Here is a 23,919-nt window from a genome sequence, read left to right on the forward strand (position 1 = left end):
TTCGTTGAAAATAACTGGAAACAAAGACGATAAAACCAGAACAGTAAAGTGAAAGATGTTGCATAAAGCTGAGCAAAACAGCATTCAGGTGATAATTGTGTCATTAAGCTAGCCAATTTAGTCATTAATTAATATAGAAATGTAGATTTTTGCAGCTTTAAACATGGATATAACATGAAACATAAGGTACATATGACTTTCCACCAAGTAAAACATCTTTAAAAACATATTTCTTCTTTATTCTCGCCAAAGAAATGAGTAGCTCCACGTAGGAGGACTCGTAGGAAAAATTAAACCTCCAGGACGCCAAACCAAACTTGAAGCCTCCCCCTTTATTTCAAAGCTCACAAGTAGGGATTACAAAATTACAGTGCTTCAATTGCAAGGGTTCAAGGAGTAGTAGGAGAAGAGTAGGAGAGTTGACAGACCAGTTGAGGAATCTTGAGTCATGCAAAAAGGTGTGGGAGAAGGCCTCCGTTATAATAGCACCCTTTGTGGAGAAAAAAATAAATCCATTTGTCCGTAGGTCAGTGCAAAAATAGTAATGAATATATGCATACAAAGAAAATAGATATATATTTATATACTGTATACTTGACCGTTGACTACAGACACAGAGAAAGATAGACTTGTAGAGCAGAGGTTCCATGGTAGCCTCCCAGCCTAAAGCAGAGACTCTTAAACAAGTCTAGTTGTAACGAGTGCACATCAAATATGACAGCTTGATATTGTTCCAGTACAGAACCGTGTTTTGTTCAAATAAAAAGGAGCAGATGGTTCTCCGAGCTGGCGGTCAGGCTACGACCTCTAGAGAAAGAGCAGTGTGGAGAAAAAAGAAAGCACCGTAATGTCTGCGAGTGTGCCTCACAGACCAGGAGCACACAGCATGCTTCGTTTTCCAACCAGAGAGTAATGTACAGTACGACGGTTACATTGTTCAGTCAAATAGATCATTGAAAGCCATGTGCCGCTGCAGGTGTAGGAACCGGCAGGTGGGACAAAAAGGTTCATTTTTCTCATTGGCTCTCTTTTTTTTTGCAAATCACTGAATATAAATGCACAAGCTACAAACGTGTGGTAAATGGTTATTATATACCTCTTTTTTTATCATATTCAAATATATTGTGGAGCACCAGTAGACACCAATGACAACAGCAACAGAAATACAAAGTGAGGACACGTCGCCACACACTTTTTGTTTTCTTTGTCACACGTTAAAAAAAAACTCACTTCAATCTGAGTCCGCAAACTGTTATTCATGCTCCAAATGTTTGCAGAGATCTCATAAAACTATTCTCATGGTCTTCGGGTAAAGGAAAAACCTGTTACAATTTCATTTTGCATAGCATGAATTTTCACATGAGGGATTTTTGAAGCTTATTGTTGTGGATGTTGGTGTTGTAAAGCCTTTCCGAGTGCACTGTGTATTTGTATTCACTACGCTACGCTCCTTGCATTCTCCTTCATCTTGCAGACGGACACACACGATCACTCTCCTAATGTTTGGCTTTCAGATGTACTTTTGAAGATAAAATGGTTCACGGAGGTTATGGCAAAATTGATGTCGTTTTTGGGGTGCTCTGACAGTGATATTGTTAGCCCTGTGCTTCATTTTAAGTCTTTGTTTCCATGCGAACAGTGGAGAACAGAAACCAGAAGAACCTATGAACATAAACGTGACATTAACATCATTTGTGAGGAGGTTGCTTCAAGTCAGCTTGATAAACTACATGACGAAGCTTGTTTTAATCTGAAAAAGATTTTAAAACTTCAGTTAAAGTGCTAAATGCTCTTTTATGTGTTTGTCATTTTGACAGCCCTCTGGGTGTATCACATGAAAACCGATTGCATCAAAGATCTATGTTTTTCAGCCTAAAACAAAGATGTTTTTCTCAATATCTTCCCTATGTTTAAATGCTGATTTTATGTATGGACATGCACACAGTCCTCTCTTCAAGGTCTTTATACTGTGTGCTGTTGTTTGTTAGACAGGTGGTTAAAACCCATGCATTTTTACTTTATAAGAAGGCTGAAATGCTAGATTTCAATTCTTTTTCGACAACGATTACAAAAAAATCACTTCGGGCCATTTAAGTAGCATTAGCACGTTGAGAATATTTTGTTCTCTTCATATCTTTCTACATATTGTAGTATTAGTCAAAGTGAGTATATTCAGGTGCAACATGTGCGTGCATCAACTCTTCACTACTCTAATGTTTAAACTCGAATGCCACCTCGAGATCAGTTACATAATGAGCATTGTTACCTCAAGGCTTTGAAAGCAATGTTCTAAAACTCTGCATATTAAGCAGGAATATCAGAGAAAAATATGTTTGTAACACAGAGATCAAGAGGAGCAGGTTGCTTTTGTCTGGGAGCTGAAATTCAACCTCGGCGTGTGTTGCATCTGTATGCACGTGATGGTGTACCAGGCGCAGGCCCAGTGGTGACACATGAATTAAGGCATTGATAGAGGCACTAGAACAGCACGTGACAGCAGCACTCGCCTAAGCAAGGCAGAGGAGCTCACTTAACTGTAGCCTGGTGTCAGCGAGCTGCAAAAGATGAGACGAGGGTCACGCTGCTCTACTGTACCGCCACTGTCACGCTGCACCGCCACCCTGCAGGAGGAGGCAAACATTTGTTTGTCTGCCCCTCAAATCTGCTACCTTACAATGGAGAAAATCAAAGCTCAAAATGTAGGGCATTGACACAAACAAATGCAGCTACACAGGGGCTCTGTGAGTCTGTTACCACAGAGTTGGCTCATAGATGAATGGGAGCAGAGAGAACAGAGGAGACAACAGAAGCAGGCAGTGAAATTCCTCCGTTCTGTTACATTAAACATCACCAGTAGCCCCGTTTTACAATATTCACTCATTATTTCAAAGTGTTCTCTGCCAGCAGCCATGCATAAAAAAGCTCTTATGGCTGTTTGGCACTATATGTATATATATTGCTAAAATATATGCATATGTGGATGCAGGAATGGCAAAACGGAGAGTAAACACATCAAATATGAATTTGTGGTTCTGATGAATTACATAAACCCAACAAGCTGTACTTAAAAAAAAAGTATCTTTTCTCAGACATGTCTGCGCCAAAAATAACAGCATAACTGTTTCCACCATAACCATAAACCGAACTGAACAACAGTAAGTACATAAACATTAAAATGTTTTTTTCAGCAAAGAGCTGGAAATGTTTTGTAATCATTACCGATATATACACATAAGATCAAGGTCTCGGTTGCATTCCACTCTGAATTTATTGCACAGTAAGCCGCTGTGGGCTCGTCATGGTCACCCCCATAAACCCCTGTATAAAAATAGATCAACAACATTAACACACCGAACAAGTCTCTATCTTTTTCTTTTTTTTGACAGGCACTGCCATGGCCAACCCCTTCTGAGTCTGCAAACAGAAACTGTGTAGCACAGTGGGAGCTTCTCTTGTCAGTAATTGCCCCTAAGCACAGAGACTATCTCTTCCAAACCGATTTCCTGTTCCTTCATGTTTGCTCTTCATCGGTAGGACTGACCCCCCCCCCCCCCCCCTCCATCGCTGCCTCTTCTTCTCCTCCGGGACTTCAGCCGGGTCCAAACAGTAGGGGTTTTTGGCATTTCTCATCACCACTGACCCAGAGCTCTGGCACTCCAGAGAGCCCAAAATGAGCGTGAGGAGATTCAAGAAGAATACAGCAGCTCTCACACTCAGAACCAGCCTGCAGCAGCTGGACTCTCTTGAAAAAAAGGATGAGAGTGAGTACAAGTGTGAGCGTCTAGTCGAGTGGGTTAGCTTAGACGACGGTTTCCACACCAATCAGCTTTGGTGTTAGGATTCGTGGCGTTATTCCGTTGTTCAGGTCCTCCTCGAACTCCAACAGCTGGCCCATGAAGTTGAGGTTCGGGGAGATGATGGGCCTCCTGGTTTTCACAAACTTGTAGGCGTCAGTCATGGTCATCCAGGTGTGCTTCATCAGGTAGGCGATCACGATGGTGGCTGAGCGAGACACGCCTGCCTGGCAGTGGATCAGGAGGCCCATTCCTGCTTGATGTGCTTCCTCTGCAGAGAGGAACATGGGAACAATTAGAATATAATCTGATCAATGCCTCAGGGGAAGTTCATGGTGAGACAGTAAACACTTCCTCTGTGACCAGGAGTCTATCTGGTCCTGGTTAAAAAAACTGGGTTTGAAAGAGTGAAAACTACTCAGATTCACAGTACCTCACCTGTGATCCCTATTTCTTAATTGAAATCATAATTTTACAGATTACATTTGATTTAGTGAAATAGATTTTCCAAATTACGATGGCAAAATCAGTTTGAGTGCTGGTATGTATATTTATAATTCAAGAAATATAGTACATAGTATTTTACATACAAATGATTTTGTATGGTTAACATACCAACATTTTTTTTTTTTTTTCATCCCTTAAAGAAAGATGTAGAACAATTTCTGTGCAGTATCAGAACATTTGTAATGATATTCAGCCCTACATCAATTTACTACTCATTTCTACTGAGTACCTCATGTTTTGGCCCTATTGCAATTCAAAGATAAAGAAACAAAAACAACACTTTACAAAACGTTTAAGAAATCTTGAAAATGGTCAACCAACTCAACTCAATTTAAGTTTTTGGCACCACAGCTATCTCTTCCCTCATTGCTACGTAAGACAACAAAAAAACAATTGACATTCATCTCTAAAACGTAATTATTCTTTGTTTTAATTGCTCTGAAGCAGACATTACATTGTCCTTAAGGATCACAAGACAAGAAGTTTGGGAACATTTAGCTTACACTGTTGCAGTGAAAACAGTGAAAGTTTTCATACCGATGAATTCAAACGCCTCCTCGAAGTACTGCCGCAGGTTCTGCTTGTTGCTGTCGGTGGCGGGCAGGCGCTTGTAGACGAAGAGGCCCGTGTCGTAGTGGAAGAGCGGCAGGTGGGTGGTGGTGTTCAGGATGAAGCCGATGTTGAAGCGCTGCAGCATGTGGATGTCCTGAGCATCCTGCTCGTTCCCCAGATACAGTAAGGGCAGGATTGGCGTCAGCTCTGCGTTCTCTATGTCCGGCGTGGAGGGCAGGAAGTGAGGTAGTGGGCCGGCAGCAGCACCGTGGTCCAAGCCCTCGTGAAGGTGCAGCGAGTGTTCGCACAGGTTCTGGTGGTTCTGCCTGAAGCAGCTAAGGCCTCCTGTGAACACAAACAAAGAGACCTTGACGTAAGCTCAGAGTAAACATAGCGCTACCTTGTGTTTGGTTAACAGAGGAAGCAGGAAGTCAAATTATTTTAACTAGAACGTTTATAAAACTGTCAAACAAATAGAGCTGCAACAAATGTCATATTTTAACATTTGAAGTTTCTATTGTGTTTTTCAAATGTAGCTTCATTGTACATTCATTTCATGGTGCTGTGAGATTGCTGCACAGTTAATATGTGTGTGTGTGGCTCACATTGTCTCAGGGAATAGCTATTGTCTGCAGCCAGTGTTGTTTCTGAAAGGCTTTATACCAACACACATACATGGAAGACTATAACATAAAGACATTTTGTGGATATTGGAAATAGTTACATGTATATTTTTTCAATACAATTTCACTTTTAAACATTGCACCGCTGTAGAGATATTAATAATGTTTTGACCACATGAAAAATGAAACGCAGCATTCACTGGAAAGTATATAACTAATTATATCAGTAGCCTATTCTTTATCTGCAAATGTGCAGAATTACCTGGTTTGGATAGAACAAATAGCAAATAGCTGCTTGGTTTGGATAGAACAAATAGCAAATAGCTGCTTGGTTTGGATAGAACAAATAGCTGCGTAGCATTCAAATGTCAACGTTATAAATGACGCTATTTGGTACAGCCCGACAAAAAACATTTTCTACCTAATTACATAATTTGGATGATTTATGGATGGTTTTTCTACCTAATCTGAATGCTTTACTTAAATTAAATGATTTTTTACCCTGTCCCCTCCTTAATTGGAAATTGGACCTTGTTGTTCTCCTTGGTTAGCGCATGAAGCTAACACTGTCAGGGTTATAGGTTCAACTCCCAATGGAGCCCTCCCTACTAAAAATACATGCACTTAAGCTTCTCTGCACCACATGGCACACGTTACAGGCGAGTGGCGAGTAGGCCAGTAAGCTTTGCATACACGTCTGATAAGAGCAACGACAACTGGCTTTAACGAGCTTCGAAGCAGTAAAACATGACAGAAATCTCCAACTCCCAGACTACACCAATGACATTTGGTTGTAATTTGAATGTCTCCATTTGGAAATAACATCAATATTAAGGGATCGGCAGTGTTTTCCATTTGCAAAACGTATTTTAAGAAGGACAACATAGCTACTATAACAGTTAATCTGCAGGTAAATAGATCTACAATAAATGTTTAATATACTTCTCACTGGACATCTGCACTTCTCCAAATAACTGGTTTGCACCTGTTTACAGAGATGCCAAAGTTTCCCTTCACCACAAGAGTTGTGGGGAGGGGTGGAAAGTGTCAGACACACACAGACACACACACACACACACACACAGAGTATCAGTTAATGTATTGTTCACATTGCAAGAGTTGACATCATGCCATGTGAGGTCATCACACAACTTCCCCCCTGGTGACCAGCAGGTGGGTTTGCCATAAAAAAGCCTGATTGTTAACATGAACAAAGACATTAAACTGATGGTATGCTGCTACTGCAACAGACGTAGCTATTATAGGGATGTTGTGGTAATATTTACCCATGTGTAAATAAATGAAAAGGGAAGTATTATAAGCTATCTGACAACATTCTCAACAAAACATTTTGGGGGAATTTCCACTGACGTTATTACTTTTCTTTAAATGAGCTTTTGTTTATTAACCATTTTCAATGTTGACGTTTAGAAACCTTTTTTTGTACTAAAGGTTACCAGTTGTTATTTTAAAACACAAATGTAGCACATTTTATACAGAAAGACGCTAATTAAGTAAGTTACAAGATAAGAAAGTCTCACAACCCACTTTTACGGGACTGTATTTTTCTTCATTTTGTATCATTAATAGAATACAAATCTCGCCTAAATTTAAAGCAACAATAAAATATGTTTTGGCAGTTACAGGGAGTAAACATTTACCATCAAATAAAGGTGTGGGAAACATTGGAAGAAGTATAATTCCCATGTTGACTCCATTTTAGCTCTGCTTTGGTCTCCACCAACTCCTTAGTTATACCCAGCTCTTTAGCTGCTAAATGCTCCACTTTGTTCACCAGATAGCAACTACCTTTGTCCGTCATTAAGTGCGCAGTGTGTTATTAGGGCTTTTTTTAACATAAATACTTGCAATAAAATACATTTGTGAGCCCTATAACCAAACCAATGAGCCGAACAACCTCCACAAAATGGAAAAACCAGGTAATCCAATTCAAGCATCAACAAAATGACTGCTAGCAACATATGTACCTTCCTGTATAGAAACTAAACCTAGCTCTCTCTTTTCAGGCTGATAAATAACACTTTTCCAACTAAACTGAGATTTACAGATTCTCCAGAAGGCACATATTGCTGTGGGATGAAATCTGTTGAGTGTGACCGTCTGTCTTTAACGCCTGTCTAAACTCGAAGAGAAAAACATGATAACTGTCTATCACTTTCATAAACCACATGCTCAGTTCCTGCTTAGAAATTATCGCCTCTGCCTCGCGAAGGCCTCTCAACACCACAGGCCTGATGTTTCCAATGCTTACACTAAACCTTCCAGCACCATTGACATGTTGTTTATGGCAATTATGACGGATTAAAGGTAACCTAGAACTGCTCTCTGTTGGAGGATTCTGTGTTTCCAGTGTAGCACCCAACAACAGTGTTACGATAAAGCATGACTAAGGCCTGCTGGTAACTGAGCAAATAATAGTCAAATATTCAGCAGCGTTCATACAAGCATGTTTCTATTATATAACCAATATTACAGCTTGAAATAATAACGTTTCCCAGCCTACTTTACCTAGTTAGAGAGCTCTCATAGATTATAGAGAAATACATGAATCATCTTCAGTTCTGCTTCGGTCTTGAATCTTTCAAAAGGTTTAAATATATAGTTGAAAACTAACAAGATTTTAAAAGTGTATCGGGGAAAACTGTGCGTCTACGTTGAGATGCATCGCCATCATTGTCGGCAAAATGGAAACCTTGTGTAAATTGTCTACAAGATCTGGACCTTTTTAATGCAGAAAATGCTACTTATTGTACATTATAAATTATACATCCAACTGTTTGGATTATTTAGGCTACAATCAGACATATAGAGGCCATTCCTAATGGGAAGGAGAACTTGTAATGTAGATCAAAGTCAGGCTGAGCCATTTGAGTCCCACAGCAGAGAGGATGTTTTGAATTTTGCAAGAATTCAATCAGGGGAGGAAAGAGAAAGACAGTCTGCCTGTTTCTCCCACTGAGGCGGGCTTCACACGAACACAGTTACAGGCTTAGTGAATAAAGAGGAGCGTCCATCAAAGCACTCAGGAGGACCAGAGGACGAAGAGGAGAAGAAGAAGAGATCAAGGTGCTGTGATCTTACGGTTAGATGTTGTCTGGGAGGCATTCGGAAAACACTCACAGCCCAGCCCCCAACACGACTTTCTGCTCCAGCTTCAAACACGCACACACCAAAGATAGAGAACATGGCAGCGACCCAGCTATCTCAACAGACTTATGCCTTATTTACTAACAGCTGCTTCTGGCTTCCTGCAAAATGCTTAATGAGTGTCATATAGAAAGCTGGTGAGGAACGTGTGCATGTGTTTATGTATGAGGGTGATTTAGACAGAGCGTGGATTGCCTTGATTATGCAAAATCTGCTGTATGTGGTAACTACTGTAATACTTCAGTACAAAGCTCCCAGGGTGTTGAAACTACAACTAGTGTTTACGGGAAATATCAGCTGCAAGGGCTGTCCAGGACCAAATACATTTTTATTCCACTTTCGATTGTTGTATTTAATCAACAGATTCAATCTTGTGTTTAGCAAAGACGTGATCTTGAGTTTCTTAAAATAATGTATTTCGCGTGAAAAAACTTTTTAAATCCTTATTGAATCTTAGTCAACAACAAACAAAACAACAAATATGTTTACCAATGATTAGGAGGGGGCTGTCCTAATCAGCTGACCAAAACAATAAAGGTAAAAGTTAACAGTCACACACACACACACACACACACACACACACACACACACACACTATTCATTGTTATACTACCATATTGGTTTCATTTCAGTTTATATTGCCACTAAGCTCCTACTTATTCTAAATGGGACATTACTTCAGATGTCTGGACTGGTTTACTCCCTCCCGAGTCAAACTAAAGCCCAAAGAACTGTGGTTCCTATCCCTTATTTGTTATGCTCTAACACTTCCCAAGTCTTGACAAACCCACTGAGGTGTTACCTTTGAGGATGATGGGGTCCTTGCCCTCCCTCCTCAGAGACTCCAGGACCACGTGCAGCGGCTGGGAGAACGTCAGCCGGCTGGGTTCCATGGTGCTCTCATCGTAAACCACGATCTCTTTGGAGAAGATGCCCTTATAAGAGTCCTTGCCCTCGCGGCAGGAGATGAGGTCGAGCACCGTGATCTTGCCCTGCTGCAGACGCCGCCGGCTGATCTTATCGGAGCAGTTGATGTGCACGGCCCCCCGGATGTGGCTCTTGTTGTACTCCATGAAGGGCCGGCAGTCGATGACGACGGGCACGGGCCCCACAGGGTGTCCCATGGGGCAGCAGGACATCCGTTTGGCCAGCTCATTGGGGTGGATGACCCTCACGGTGGACAGGGCTCTCGGGGTGCCTGAGGCGAGACTGGGGGTGCTGATTGCTTCATGGCTGCTGACCATAGGGGGGGGGGGGCCCGGCATAGCTGAGGTTGGGGCTGCTGGCGCTCACCTGGCTGTGGTTGAGGCTCTGGTTGTCCTTCTCATAGGTAGTCACTGAGCAGCAGCTGGCACTGCTGCATCCACACGACAACGAGCGTGTGGAGCCCTTGGATGAGGGCATATACGTTACAAGATTGGCCGTCGCCCGGATCTTCACCACGGTGGTGCTAATAACGGTGTTGTCGCTGCTGTTGGTGGCGATGGAGTCCACGTAGCTGGTGTCCAGGCGCAGTTGGAGTTCCTGAGGTCGGATCGGCCTTTGCAGCGCCACCACAATTCTGTCGTCAAGAGGAGATGGAGGCATGGGGAGGCCGAGGGCTGGACGTTTACCGAGAAGTCAACAAGCCGCTCTGTGGAGACAGAGAAGAGACAACACGTCAGACGAGGAAGGAAAGACTTGCAAATTAACAGTTTGGTTCAATGGATTGTGCATCCACTGATTCAGATCAAAGCAGCGAATGCAGGCGCAGAGTGCACAGAGGCCGGACTCCTGTCTGTTTGATCAACATGCAAATTATTAAACTGCCACTGAAGCCAAATATTAGTAGTGTCAACACCTGCAGGGCAACACCCAACTTGGTGGGAAAATGTAGGCGGGACAGACTGACCACTAAGAATAAACGGTGAAATCATCAGAGAGTCTGGAGTAACTGAATCACTTTGAGTGTAATTAATATGAATCACCCTCCAGATACTGTACTAGTAGATATGTGTGTGTGTTTGTGTGTGTGTGTGATGTTTGAATGTTTCATCCCAACTCTGGTCTGTCTGATCCAAAGCTTTTATAACAAGAGAGAAAAAAAGATAAAATACTGCATCAACGCTACGCCGCAGTTCGGTCTCTCCCCCAACTGGAAAAGTCAGGGTAAAAAAAAAGAGGGGTGGCAATTCCTTTTGATCACCAGTCTGAGCATTTTAAAAGCATGTCATCCCAGAATATTATGTAAAGACACCCGCGGAGCTCTGCCTGTCCCGGCCATTGCCGTGCTTTAGGCACGGTGCAGCTCCAGCTTCAGCAGAAATCATTCATGGCCAAATTCATTGAAGAAACCGGCATGAGAACGTGCCGAGAATGTGATATGGATTTTTAGGACGAGGCGAACTGATCAGATGAGCTAAACACTGGAGAAAATTCTATTTCACACCGCCTTACTAAATACTAAAATAATACATATACAAGCAATGGTTGCATTTTAAAAGGTAGGGATTGTAACTTTGTCGCAATGGTGGGATTTATAATAAACATAACAGCTGTAAAAAAAAAAACTTAATTCATGTCATTATAGTAATAATAATAATAATAATACACCCATAATAAACAACTAATCCGATCAAAATGGTTGCAGCAATTTGCTATTCCTCTTCGTTAATTATGGAATAAAATCCCTATGACGGTGCATCACAAAACAACTTCTGTTTTGGACAGTAATTCCCAAACTTGCCTTTTATTTCTGCTTACCGGTGTGTGTGTCGCGGTGCACTGTAGACGGATTTATGATCCCCGCTCCCTGACAGCGTTGCCTCCATTCAGTCCGTCCCAGTGTTGTGGATCGGCAACATTTGTTAGTACTTTTACCCCCGCTCCCCCAGAAATAATATTGAAGGAAGTGTGCCAGCCTACAGAAGTTGCGCAGCGGGATTGATGTGACTGTGAGCCAATGTGCGGCTTCATTAATATTAAATGCGAGGCTTTCTGTACAGTGAGGTCCCGCCCTTTGAAGGGAGGGGTTTGGCTGAGATGTCTGCCTCTGTGGCTGCGTGGAGGGGGAGGAGAGGAGGGGAGGAGAGCAGGAGGGGAGAGGAGGAGAGAGGGATGTCGCCTGAACTGCCTTCAGTCCCACGCGATGATGTCACTGGCAGCCAATCAAAAGTCTCTCCAGGAGGCTCGAGGAAGAAGACACGGTGCCTTCACGTGCTGCTCGTAAAAATCTTAACGCACAGTCAAATGGAGCTGTATCATAATAGAGCCACTGTGCTGCTGGGGAGGAAATATGTGAACTAAAAGCAAGTTAGACACGTTAATGATTTGTTCAATGATGAGTCAGATAATTATACAAACATCAGGGGACTTCCCACATCGTCTTACACTGTTTAATTTCTATTTATGTCCCCTCTTGCACTATTTATATTGTTTTTAAGTAATGTGTGTATTTATGTTGCATTGTTTGAGCAGGCTGGGACCTAATAATTATAGTAATAATAATTATAATACATGTTATTTATATAGCGCTTTTCAAGCTCAAAAAATGGAATTGCCAAAAATACAGCTATTGTGCATACGACAATAAAACCATTGAATGTGAATTTCAAATTGAAGGTTGACCTAGGATAAAAAGGGTTTATAAATGGATTTTTAAAATGTCCACTCATTGGTAAATAAAAATTAAGCCATGTTATGACGTGCCCCTAAATCCCATTAAATGATCATTGTCCATTGTTGAAATCATGACTTAACATAAATCACATGACACTGCATACATTGTGACATGTGACAGTAAGGAAATTAGAGGTGTAAACAATATGATTAATGGTGGCTGTATTCCATTGAGCTAAGACCCCGCCCACACGGAGACGAAACGGGTTGTATCCGCTACAGTTCTCTATCGTATAGACCAGTGGTACCCAACCTGGGGGGGCGCGCCAAAGATCGCAGAGGGGGCACAAGGCCTCAGATGATTTTAGGCCAAATATCATATTTAGACTTTTTTTTTTTTTTTTTTTTACATATAATTGCAACGCAATACATGATTGTCACTAAAAGCCTTGTCTCTACATTACAATAAAGTATAACAAATAATTCATTATTTCATTTTAATAAAAAGTCAAGTTATTAAAGGCATAACAAGACAGAAATGTTTTTTTTTTTTTTAATAGAAATGTTTCTTCTGCCCGTAGTGTCCAAACCGGGCTTTTATGGATAAGCGCATTTTTAAAACATAGTCATTGTCCATGCCGGTTTCAGTTGGATTATTTGTCACAGTTGCTCTGATCAGATCGGTCTCCTCCATTTAGATTATTTACGACTTTTGAATCCACATAAACACATCGGCAAAATCCGGCTTACTTTGAGCATGTGTTTTAAACAGTTTAATCCCTTTGTGAATTGTTTCCACTTGTGCCGTCCTTTAATTTCTTCATACAGCGGGAATCCAAATTAATTAATCCTGAGTCCAATAACCATCAAAGTCACTCCAATAGTGCTCCTTAATTACGCTTTCATCCTCCTTTAACAAAATACTTCACATTCATCCAGTTTGTGACAGTAGTTGTAGCGTTTTTGAGACTTATAAACTTTAATTACCGCTGTCGCACCAACAGGAGTCATTTGGGGGGGCTCTTGGGAAAAAAGGTTGGGAACCACTGGTATAGACGGTTCGTCCACACAAGGCCGAAACGCGGATAACGATAACGGCTCCCAAGGTGGGTAGATCTGCGGACGAAATGCTCTGGGGGGCCAAACGGCTCCGTGTGTACACCCTATACGATCATTTCCTGATAACGATGAAGCCATAGCCCCCCCTCTCCCCACCTCTGCTGATCACCCCCGCGTCACCCATTGCTGATGTGTTTCGCCAACAACAACAATGGCGGATCACAGGGTTGCTTTCGTGCTCCAGATGCTACTGACCATGATACAGATGTTAGTGCAAAATCTACAGCTCCTCTACCACAACCATCAGCAACAAGTGGACATGGAGAACTACATGTTGCTAAATCCACCGCGGAGAATAAGCAGAAGGGCAACCAGGCAACCATGGCAACCATGCTCGGGGGGGTCGTCTTAATCGCTGCTTTTGGTGTATTTTGTGGCGGAAGTACAGCGCCACTTACAGGCCCGGCATATGTACTACAGCGTCTCCAGCAGGTCGAGCGGTCTCTCGTGTGGACGGACACGTTTCTTGAGCCGATTCCGTGTGGACGGAAGACTTTTTTGATATCGACATCGGTTCGTTTTCATTTTCGTTTCCGTGTGGATGGGGCTCGTGTTAATGCTGGCACACAATGGAGCCATTGTTATTCATATGAGTAACAAGTGTGCTTTCCTGCTATGACAAGTACAAATAAAACTAATCTCTGGTTCCTTGCTATATGAATGAAACTCCATTAAATATAATCTAAATCTGTCACGTTTGAGATATGCTGCTGACTAATGGATACATTAACAGGTGAACATTAGGACTACAACTGTGACCTCTTTGGTTGAGGTAATATACATTTAATTACATTCCAACATACCTGTATGTAAAGGTTTATATGTCTTTCTACTGAAATATCTCCTTTATCTTTTCATTGCTTGTGTTTGATTTTGCCCTCATTCATCTTTTTGGTCAGCTTTTTCCTATTGAATCATCTGAAGGCCTGCTGTGCTCACTAGACAATAGCTGCCTGAACAACCAGACCGCTTCTACATTTTCATTTTCCTTCAGAGAAATCTCCTCATTTTGCTGCTCTTGGTTCTTTCTCTTTCTAGTTTTCCTCAGGTTACAGTTACCTCTTCAATCACTTGCAACGAGTGCACATATTGAAGATCAGCTGGGTGTAGATCACTATATAAGCATCTAATTTGGGAGAGCTTTTCTTTGAAAAACAATAATGTGTCAGTACATTTACATACTCTCAAAAATGTTCAGCAATATGTTGGTATGATTCACGTTGGATATATGTAACTGAATCCTGTTTGAAAAGAAACAGACCTGAAACATACTTTTAGCAGGATTTGGGGAAAAAATACTTTTTTTTCATTAAACTTGGTGAAAGAGTGTAGCATTGACCTAATAAACAACTCATTACATTTTGAAGTGGGTATAGTCATTATTTAATACTTATGTAAACAGCCATGGCGAATATCTCTTTCTCAGAGTGTGTTTGTAGTCCGCAGTACAGTGACCAATCATAGGTTCATTGTATTACTAAAATAAAAAAGTTAAATTACATTGCACACTAAAGGCACCTGAAAGTCACACAGTTTGTTGCTTCATTTTCTTACATTTTATCCATTTAAAAACATCAATTGACATTTTATTTTAAAACTCTGTATTGTGAGATAACTACTTCTATCCCTCAATAAGGTTGCCTCCCTATCTGTGCGTGAGATAGGGAGGTAACAGAGGTGGTAATAAGTAGGTGTGTTTGGCAGGAGAGCTTCCAAGCCAATGCCAAGTTGGCTGACTGCACAGTCCCGTATGACAGGACCCATGTTGCGGTGAAAGGGTCTCGTTGGCTTAAACCCCCAAATATAATCTGAGCTCTCTATTATCCTCTCTGGCAACCTAAAACAATGCAGGGCATTTATTATTGCTTCTATTCTTAGCCCTCTTTACAGTTATTTATAAATGGACACAGCTGATCAAAGCCCTTTTAGATTGGATTACCGGCTACTTCTGTTTCACTTGTGATAAAGGGTAAATGGGCAAGTACCCTCTGCCTTTGGAGAAGACCTTTCAGCACCACTAAATGTGAATATTTTAAATAAACTCGTCTTGTTTTGTGTGTTTTGCAACATTTAATTAATTGGCCGAAATGTCAAGTGATAATTCATGTGAAAAACATCACTTGAATGTAAAGTGGATGCTGAGAACAACAAAATAAATTAGTTACATTTGTGGTATTGGCCTGTAATGGTTACATTTGATACTCCAAATTTACTGATTTTAAAATGTTCTGATAAAATGAGGGATCCTTCTTTACAGGGGTTGAAAATAACAACAAGATCACATGTGAAAGCATCTAAATAGCACTACACTTTCAAGGACAGTATCTGATTTCTACACATTTTATCCTTTTCCTGTGTCATTTAGTGCTCCATTCTTCTTCCTAAGTCATCACATCCAAACGCAGCTTTATACACGTGGTTAATGTTGTAAATTCATATACTACATAACACAACTACTTGGTTAGTTTGAGAAAAGATCATGTTTTCTGTTCAAATAAGTATTTGATAGATAAATGAAGGTATACGCAAGTTAAGTAGTCAACATAAATGAGTCAACGTTTGACTTTCGGTTTGACACGTGACACAAACAGAGGTCTCCCTGGGGAAAGTCATGTGTTTGTCAGACCCATTCTCCCCGTCCTCTACTGGAACTAATAAACAAAACTATAATAGCAGTTAAAAATAACTCCTCCTCGACCAGCTGCGACAGTAAGATACTGTTTACCAAAAGAGGGACCAAGTCATTGTTTCCCAACTCACACGTAAGCCTCAAGTCTACGAAGTTAAGTCCAGACAGGCAAGACCCAAATACTGTCATATTGTGTCTTCATTCATTTCCATTCTGCAAGTATTTCTTTGTTGACACTGCATAGTTTGTATATGCACAATAACAAAAAGTAGGAATCTATTGTCCTAAGAACTGTAACATATTAGTATTTATTGTTGAAACAAACAAAGTGGTAGGGAGTTAAGTTTTCCGTATTGGTGGTTATAAATAGCGTTAACTGTGGTTAATTCAAAGAAACAAATTGATTTGTTGCACATTTTAATACCACATGTTTAATCTCAAAATAGGGGGCACGTATAAAGTGTTTTCAAGACAAAAGGCTCAAGTTCCAGTTGCAAGATTGTATCCTCAAGTCATCTTGAAAGTGTATCTACTGTAAGTTATAACTTGACTCTGACTCACCGTCATGTGACATGAGTCCACACCTCTGCTAGTTACACATGGACGCAACAGTATTACAAATTTAAATCCCATATATGACATGGAACAAGTGGCAGAAGATAAATCTTTTTTCTTTTGATACTTGTATTTTGCTGATAATACTTCTGAACATTAACTTTTGGATTTTAATGCAGGACTTGTAAATGTAGTATTTTTAGATTGTTGATTTGGGGTTTCTTACTTATGATCTGAGTACTTCTACCACCGCTGACTTTTAAAGGTTTGAAAACATTCTCCCTACCAACAATAAAAAGTATATTTTGGACAAAAACTCAAGTTGTAGTTAGATATTGTTATACAGTAGTAACAGTAGAAATGTGAGGTAGCGAAGAGTCCTTTAAATGAGAAGCAGATGCTTGGAATAACTTGAAAGAGATCTGTGTGGAGTTTAAACACCGCAGCAGGATCTGAGCAGCTATGTAAATTCAACCCGTTCTGCCTGTGTGGCTAGTTTCATTTGTCCAACTATTTGTCAGGCTGACACTTTAATAATCTCTCAGAATTGTGTAATAAGGAGTTATTTTCTCAGTACAAGGCGCATAAATAGCTACATCAAAGACATGAGGTATTACCCAGAACTAATCTTTCACTGACTCAAATGTGAAAATGATTTCATAACAGATTGGTGTTTGGATAAGAAGTTATCTTGATGAATTGTTTTTAATCAGGAGCAATTCGGTGTTAGGTTAGCCAGAAGTCATGCTGGTTCCTCGAAGCATTTATAAACTAAATCAGCCTTATGTGAACATCGTCTCCTAGATATTACTTTCAATAAAATTAGCTTTTCAAGAGTCATGAGATAAATTCAGGCTGAATTATGTTCATTGTTCAGAATTAGGAAGTGCTATATTTGTATATTTCTTTGGGTACGTTTTGGGGGAGATGGTGGCATACAAAGCATGTTGTTAGGTTTTGGAAAGAGAAGAGGGTATTTGGTTTAATTTTAAAAAGCCACAGGAAGTCATTCCTGCCTGTAGCCATCAGACTGTTTCATCTCCTCCCTCAGAGTGTCAGGCACTCTGGGTCAATGGATATTGTATTTCCTTTTGTACATTTTAACTTTAATTTCTTGTGTTTTTATCATAATAATTAGAGTTGAATGAGATTGTGTGGAGCTTACATTGATGAGCTGTGCCGGTATTGATGACCCCTCGTGCTCTGTGAAATTGACCTTCAGATTTATTTGCCATGCCTATTTTATTTTATCAAGAGAGCTTGAGAGTTTCTAAAAAATGAAAATAAAATAATTTGGGAAAGTATCTAAAAATATTTAGGTTCAAACATGGTTTAATTTCTATATAAAAATGTCATTTTTAAGGGACAGCATTTATTTGAATTGCTGGAGTGAACTGGGGTTTAAACATATGGCTAAATATGAACCTTTTTTAATGTTATCTTTTGATTATTAACTTTAGCCACAATGTCTAACACAAATTATGATATATTCTCTATAAATCTATTAACCCATAGGTTACCATCAGACTTTGTACATGGAGCCCTCAATGCAATTTTTAAAGTGGAATAATCTACATTTATTATTGCAACAAACATTGATGCTTATTTCCTTTTTGTGCTGCTTTTAAAATGGAAGATGCCAAAATGACATTAATAACAGTAATCGTTCTACTCTATTGTGAGCTGGGAGCAGGTGTATTTTAAAATGCTGATGAAAGGTTAACTGATGTTATAAGCCTTTTTAAATTTAACTTTCAATGCTGAATTTGATTATAAAAACTTGATTTACAACCATTCTCTCGCTTTTATGAGATCTCGAACTGAGCCGACACTGTTTAAATGTCAGCTTATGGAAATCATGACAAAGTGTGGTTTTGTGTATCTGCCTACAGATCACACATGATATGAGATAATGTCAAACTTTGATGTAAAACATAGTCAAGTGGGGTTTTTATACTTACTCTGGATGGAAAATATGACTGACAGAGGTGTGGTGTTCGCTGGCCCAGATGAAAGACCCAAACCACTTCCTGTCTACAGCGAGGTGCACACTCAGAGCAGCACAGGAAGATCTCAACCTCGTGTAACCTTGAAAACAAGCTGTCATACATACATTAATTTAGAAAATGTTTTCTAAATACCCTGGAGACGGGTGTTTGACTTACAAATTAGCCAATTTACTAATTGCTCTTTTCAGTTTTTACTATGCAAAAACTGCCCCCTCGTCGCAGTACTTCCCATCTGGCAGTTAACTCCATTTCTTATTCAATGCTGAGGATTTAAGAAATGGACAAATGTTGCTACTGATGGTTTCTAAGGGAATGGCACAGATGGGCTGACTGCAGACTCAACAGCTTGAAAAGCAACATGTCCAGCGATGGAGAGGAGGGACGCTGCCAAATATTCAACAGCCTGTCGACCTATGCCCCTTTACTTTCTGAATATTTATCAGCCACCACTCCGCTAGTCTGTAACACAAAACCTCACAGCTTCAAAGGTGTCTCACCTTTTGAAACCTGCTGAGCTGCTCTTACTGCTATTTTTAAATAATTTTCATTAACTTCATCAGGCTATTTAATTGAACAAGCAAGACCTTATCCGAGGACTGACACAGTTTTGGAAAATAACGTTTTTCTCATCAGTAATGCTCGGGCTGTTTGATTTGTCTAAGATTTTAGAGCCAGAAAAAAAATATAAAAATAATGTCGGCCCATTCTGTCGAGGCATTATGGTGCCTCCCTCTGAAAAACTGTCACACCATGTTTTTTGTGTGATTTACAACATGGAAAGTCGATTTCTTGTCTCTCAATGTTGTGTAAGTACTCACAGCTTGTAAGCAAGCACATGGTGAGAAACCCAAAATACTCTGTGACATAAGATCTGATAAGATCTGTGACTGATCCTGACATGTAAATTGGGGAACAGAGAAGTCATTATTATTCTCCATTACACGAACATACTGTTTGAAATAAGATTAAATCACGTTAAAATGTTGTGGAAGTAAAAGAAAATGTATAACTTATAAATGGATGTTCAAGCAAGAAAGATCATACGTTTGTGGTTGTCTTACATGTTTTGATACTGGACTACAGAGCATTAAATAACAACAACATTGTCAATGAAATGACATTTAAAACGCATTAGACCAGAGATAAAAAAAAAGTGTACCTTTATGTTATGAAGGCGTGTTTCCCCATGGGTTTTTTCATCACTTGAAATTACAACTTTAATTTCAATCTAATTTATTTTCCAGTTTTTAACTCAGCGGACATATTCACATTATTTTCAAAACGGTAACCTCTAATGATACCTTTAGATAAACCAAAGCGGTCTCAAATCACAGAGAAACTGATAAATAAGATCAATCATCAATGTAATAATTTCAATGTGTTAAGCAAAACACCATTTTTTTAATTTCATCTTGTGATGCCCACTTCCTCCCAAACCATCAACCTCAACCCTCTGGGCAGTTCCAGCTAAAGTTTGAGACCGACTGAGACTAGCTGATGGTTGTTGTCAGTGGAAATTAAACTAGAATAATCATGTGCTAAAAGGACACATGTCTCCTTTAAGTGTTGCCTGTGTTGGAGGCCAGCGGCTGTGACTGATTACCCGGAGAAGTTCAGTTTACAGCGAACAATAACAGCTACATCACTGAACTCATAACAATCCTATTTTCTTCTGAGTTGGGCCAGTCTGCTCAGTATTATTCATTCACGTTGGCATGTCCCTCCGCCTGAGGAAGGTTGAATCATCCTAACGGTCACTTAGCAACAACCAAATATTGTTTAGTTAGCCATCAGAAAATGTAAACATTCGCTCTCACTGGCTCACGTATACACTTGCATAGACTCAGTGATGGAGCGACACTAATCTTGGTTGATGCATGCGTAGAGTGACACCGTGTTCTCTTGGAGTTTTGGTTTACCTCATGCTCTGATGAAATCTGAGATAATGATCTCAAGAATAGCAAATATTGTCATTCTCCCTGCAGTGGGAGCCCAATTTACTTCTGACCTTATCCCAGAATGGAAGCACATCACACACATGGATGGATTTACTGTTCTGAGGGTATTGGATGATGTCTTGTGATATTTATACCCCTCGCCCCCAGTGAGTGTCTGTTTATTAAATGTCTTCTTTGAGGTTATAAATCAAACTTCTGCGCCGTGACCCTCGAGTGGAGCAACTTATCATAAATACCCGCTGCCCTCAACCTTTGAAGCAAACACAGGGATGACACAATATAAATAACAATGACTCTCTCTGCACTCGTCGCTAATCACGTCTAAATAGCAACTGTTTCTAGGACGGGGGGTCACCTGCTGTGGGCTGAGAGGGAGCCAGGCCTTCAGCTCCGTGTCCCACCGGGGGCCGAGGTTCAGCCTCTGCTGGCAGCTGCCTCCGTGCTCTGGGAATTAACTGCCCTGCACTGTATCTGCAATAATAACACTCTAAACTAATGGGAGACATTGGGCCTCAAGCAGGGAGAGGTATAAGAACGGTATATTTTTTTATTTGTATCCACTTACCCATTGATTTCTGGGACACCAATGTATTTTTTCTCAGGTAATACAATATAATCCCTTCATAGTAATTGCATCAGGTGCAACAATATTTAAAAGCACTGTCAGGACTGCCATATAAAGCTTTTACAAATATCAAACACAAATAAAAGATATACAATAAATACAAGTGACAATATATAAACAAATACATTTTTGATTTTGCATCTATGAGTTACATCGGTTGATAAATAAATGTGTTGTAATTTGAATTTATAGCATAAAGGTCAGAGAAAGTTCATGAGTGGTCAAAATCACTCTTATCCAGATTAAAAGAAAAATGTTCACTAATAGTTTGTCCATAGCAAGTAGGAAACACAATGATATGATCTGATGAATGACCTGATTCCTTGACCTGCGAAAAGCATTTGACACAGTAAACCATACCAAACTTTTATCAAAACTCAACAATTTCAACCTGTCAGTTAGCACAATACAATGGGTCAGGTCTTATTTAGCTGGTCGTTCTCAATGTGTCCGTATAAATGATAAACTGTCAGAAACTAAGCCATGCTCAATCGGAGTGCCACAAGGCTCAATTCTTGGACCGCTGTTGTTCAGCATATATATTAATGATCTCCCATCTGTTTGTGAGGATGTGGACGTCCAGATGTATGCTGACGACACGGTGGTTTACACTCATGGGAAAGATGCTGAACAGGTTGCCTCTAAGCTCTCGTCGACGCTGCACAAAGTTGCTCAATGGTTAAATGACTCGTGTCTTACTTTAAACACTAACAAAACAGTGACAATGTATTTCACGAATAAGAAAAAAACAACCACGCATCCACAGCTTCGTGTGAATGGTAAAATAATTGAAAACGTCAATGAGGTCAAATACTTGGGAGTGATCTTGGATGCCAATTTGACTTTCGAAAGCCATATTAGAAGCATGACTAGAAAGCTGAACTATAACATTTTCAAATTTAAACATATTAGGAACTCATTAACCATAGAAGCATCGAAAACCTTTTTGCATGCCATGATACTATCACATTTTCACTACTGTATAACCTGCTGGTCCCAAGCAACTAAGACTGCTATGAGACCACTTGAGGTTCTTTATAAACAAGCCTTAAAAGTTATGGATAGAAAGTCATTAAAACACCATCATTGCAATATACTGTCCAAATACAAACTTTTCAGTTTTGATAGTGTTGTTCTACTTTCCCGAGTTCGATTGGTATTCAGAATCATTCACAATTCTACAACACCACCGTTGAGGGGCTTTTTTCAGTTTCGCCGTGAGCAGAGTTGCAGAAACTCCAGATCTGCATCAAATGCAGATCTAACCATCCCTCTGAGGCGCACTGCCTTTGGACGATCAGCATTTTCGTTTACGGCCATCAAGCACTGGAATACTCTTCCAGTTGAACTTAAAACCTGTAAAGATTTTAACTTGTTTTCCTATGGTGCAAAAAAAATGATATTAAGCAACCAGTCATGCCAAAATTAATTACACTGTAATCTGAGTTTTTTTTATTTGAACTGTATTGTTGTCATACTATATCTTAGATATTTTATTTAAGTGTATTTGAAGTGTACTAAGTGTTATGTTCGTAACCTGAATTTAAATCAGGCTTTGTAATTATTTGAGTGACCGAGATCATGTAAGTGTATTTCAAGTGTACTATGTATTAATTTATTGAGCTGTACTTAAATCAGGTTTTAAAATTGTTTGACTGATAGAGATCATACAATGTTATTATTTGTTTATTGATTGTTATGAACCTGCCTGAGGACCACAGATGGAAATGAGCTATTAGCTATAATCTGGCATATTGCATCTCTTCTCTTTGCTGAGATTAATGTTTTTGTATGCATCGTCCTTCTATAAATAAATACAAAAAAAATATCATATGATGATTATTATGAGTATTTATAGTGATTTTACGATCTAACAAAATTAAATGGTTAATTGATCCCAATTACGGCTATAAAAAGCTCTGGAAAACAATATGACTTGAAAGCTCTTAGATGCTTTTGGATAATGCAGCTCTGGAATATAACATATATACTTTGTTTGAGTTTATTTAACAGTACCTCACTTACCATTGAAGTTTCTCTTATAGCCTTTTATTGTTGGCATCTCTGTGCCAGAGTTGCATACAGGAGTATATCATGTGCAGGGGGCGTTACCCATGCCAATAATAAACAATAGACCACCCGCCTCTATTGAGGATTACATCGATTTTTCATTCAGCACACCTGGGAATTTTTTTAAAACATATACGATAAAAATGTAATTGTTGCTTTAGGCCCAGTGTAAAGCAACGTCACAATTACGCAGCGTCCACACGGTGGCGTACGTTGAAGCTTGCCGGCGGGCATGTTTGAAGCTCGACCAACAACCAATCACATGAATCTCCCTTCCCGGACACACAAGCACGCGGTTTGATTGGCTAGAGCTTGTACTGGCGTATGATTTGATTGGCTGACGCTTCCGTCGAAGCTTCAAAAGTTGAACATTGCTCAACTTCTGAAGCGACCAACGCAAGCAAAGCGAAGCGACACTCCCACAATGCAGTTCGGCAAAGTGTGACGTCACCCCATTCAATGTGAATGGGCAGAAGCGTTGAAGCTTCAACGCACGCCGTCGTGTGGACGGGCCGTTACAAGACTCAGTTACCTGGCTTTGTTTAAATTAGACTAGATTAGATTTTGTGTCTTTGGGTTGTTAAGTGAAGTTTAATTTTCTATAGTTGGTGTTCTTGTCTCTTCACTCTCAGTTTCTAATACTGCTCCTCAGTTTCCCTGCATTATTCTACACAAGCTGTTGCAGCTGTCAGAAATGTAAAACGCTTCACTTC

At 40.0% G+C, this 23,919-nt stretch overlaps 1 protein-coding gene across 1 annotated transcript; it reads right to left on the reverse strand.

Annotated features, from left to right (window-relative positions):
* Positions 1-308: 308 nt before the first annotated feature.
* dusp10 (dual specificity phosphatase 10) lies at positions 309-11,581 on the reverse strand. Its single transcript, XM_034240159.1, is given in 5 exon segments — positions 309-4,065; positions 4,839-5,198; positions 9,447-9,901; positions 9,903-10,277; positions 11,387-11,581. Coding segments are annotated over 4 exon segments (1,410 nt in total). The 5' UTR covers positions 10,232-10,277; positions 11,387-11,581; the 3' UTR covers positions 309-3,799.
* Positions 11,582-23,919: the final 12,338 nt, after the last annotated feature.

Source organism: Gymnodraco acuticeps, unplaced genomic scaffold, assembly GCF_902827175.1.
Source record: "Gymnodraco acuticeps unplaced genomic scaffold, fGymAcu1.1, whole genome shotgun sequence".
Taxonomy (NCBI): Eukaryota; Metazoa; Chordata; class Actinopteri; order Perciformes; family Bathydraconidae; genus Gymnodraco; species Gymnodraco acuticeps.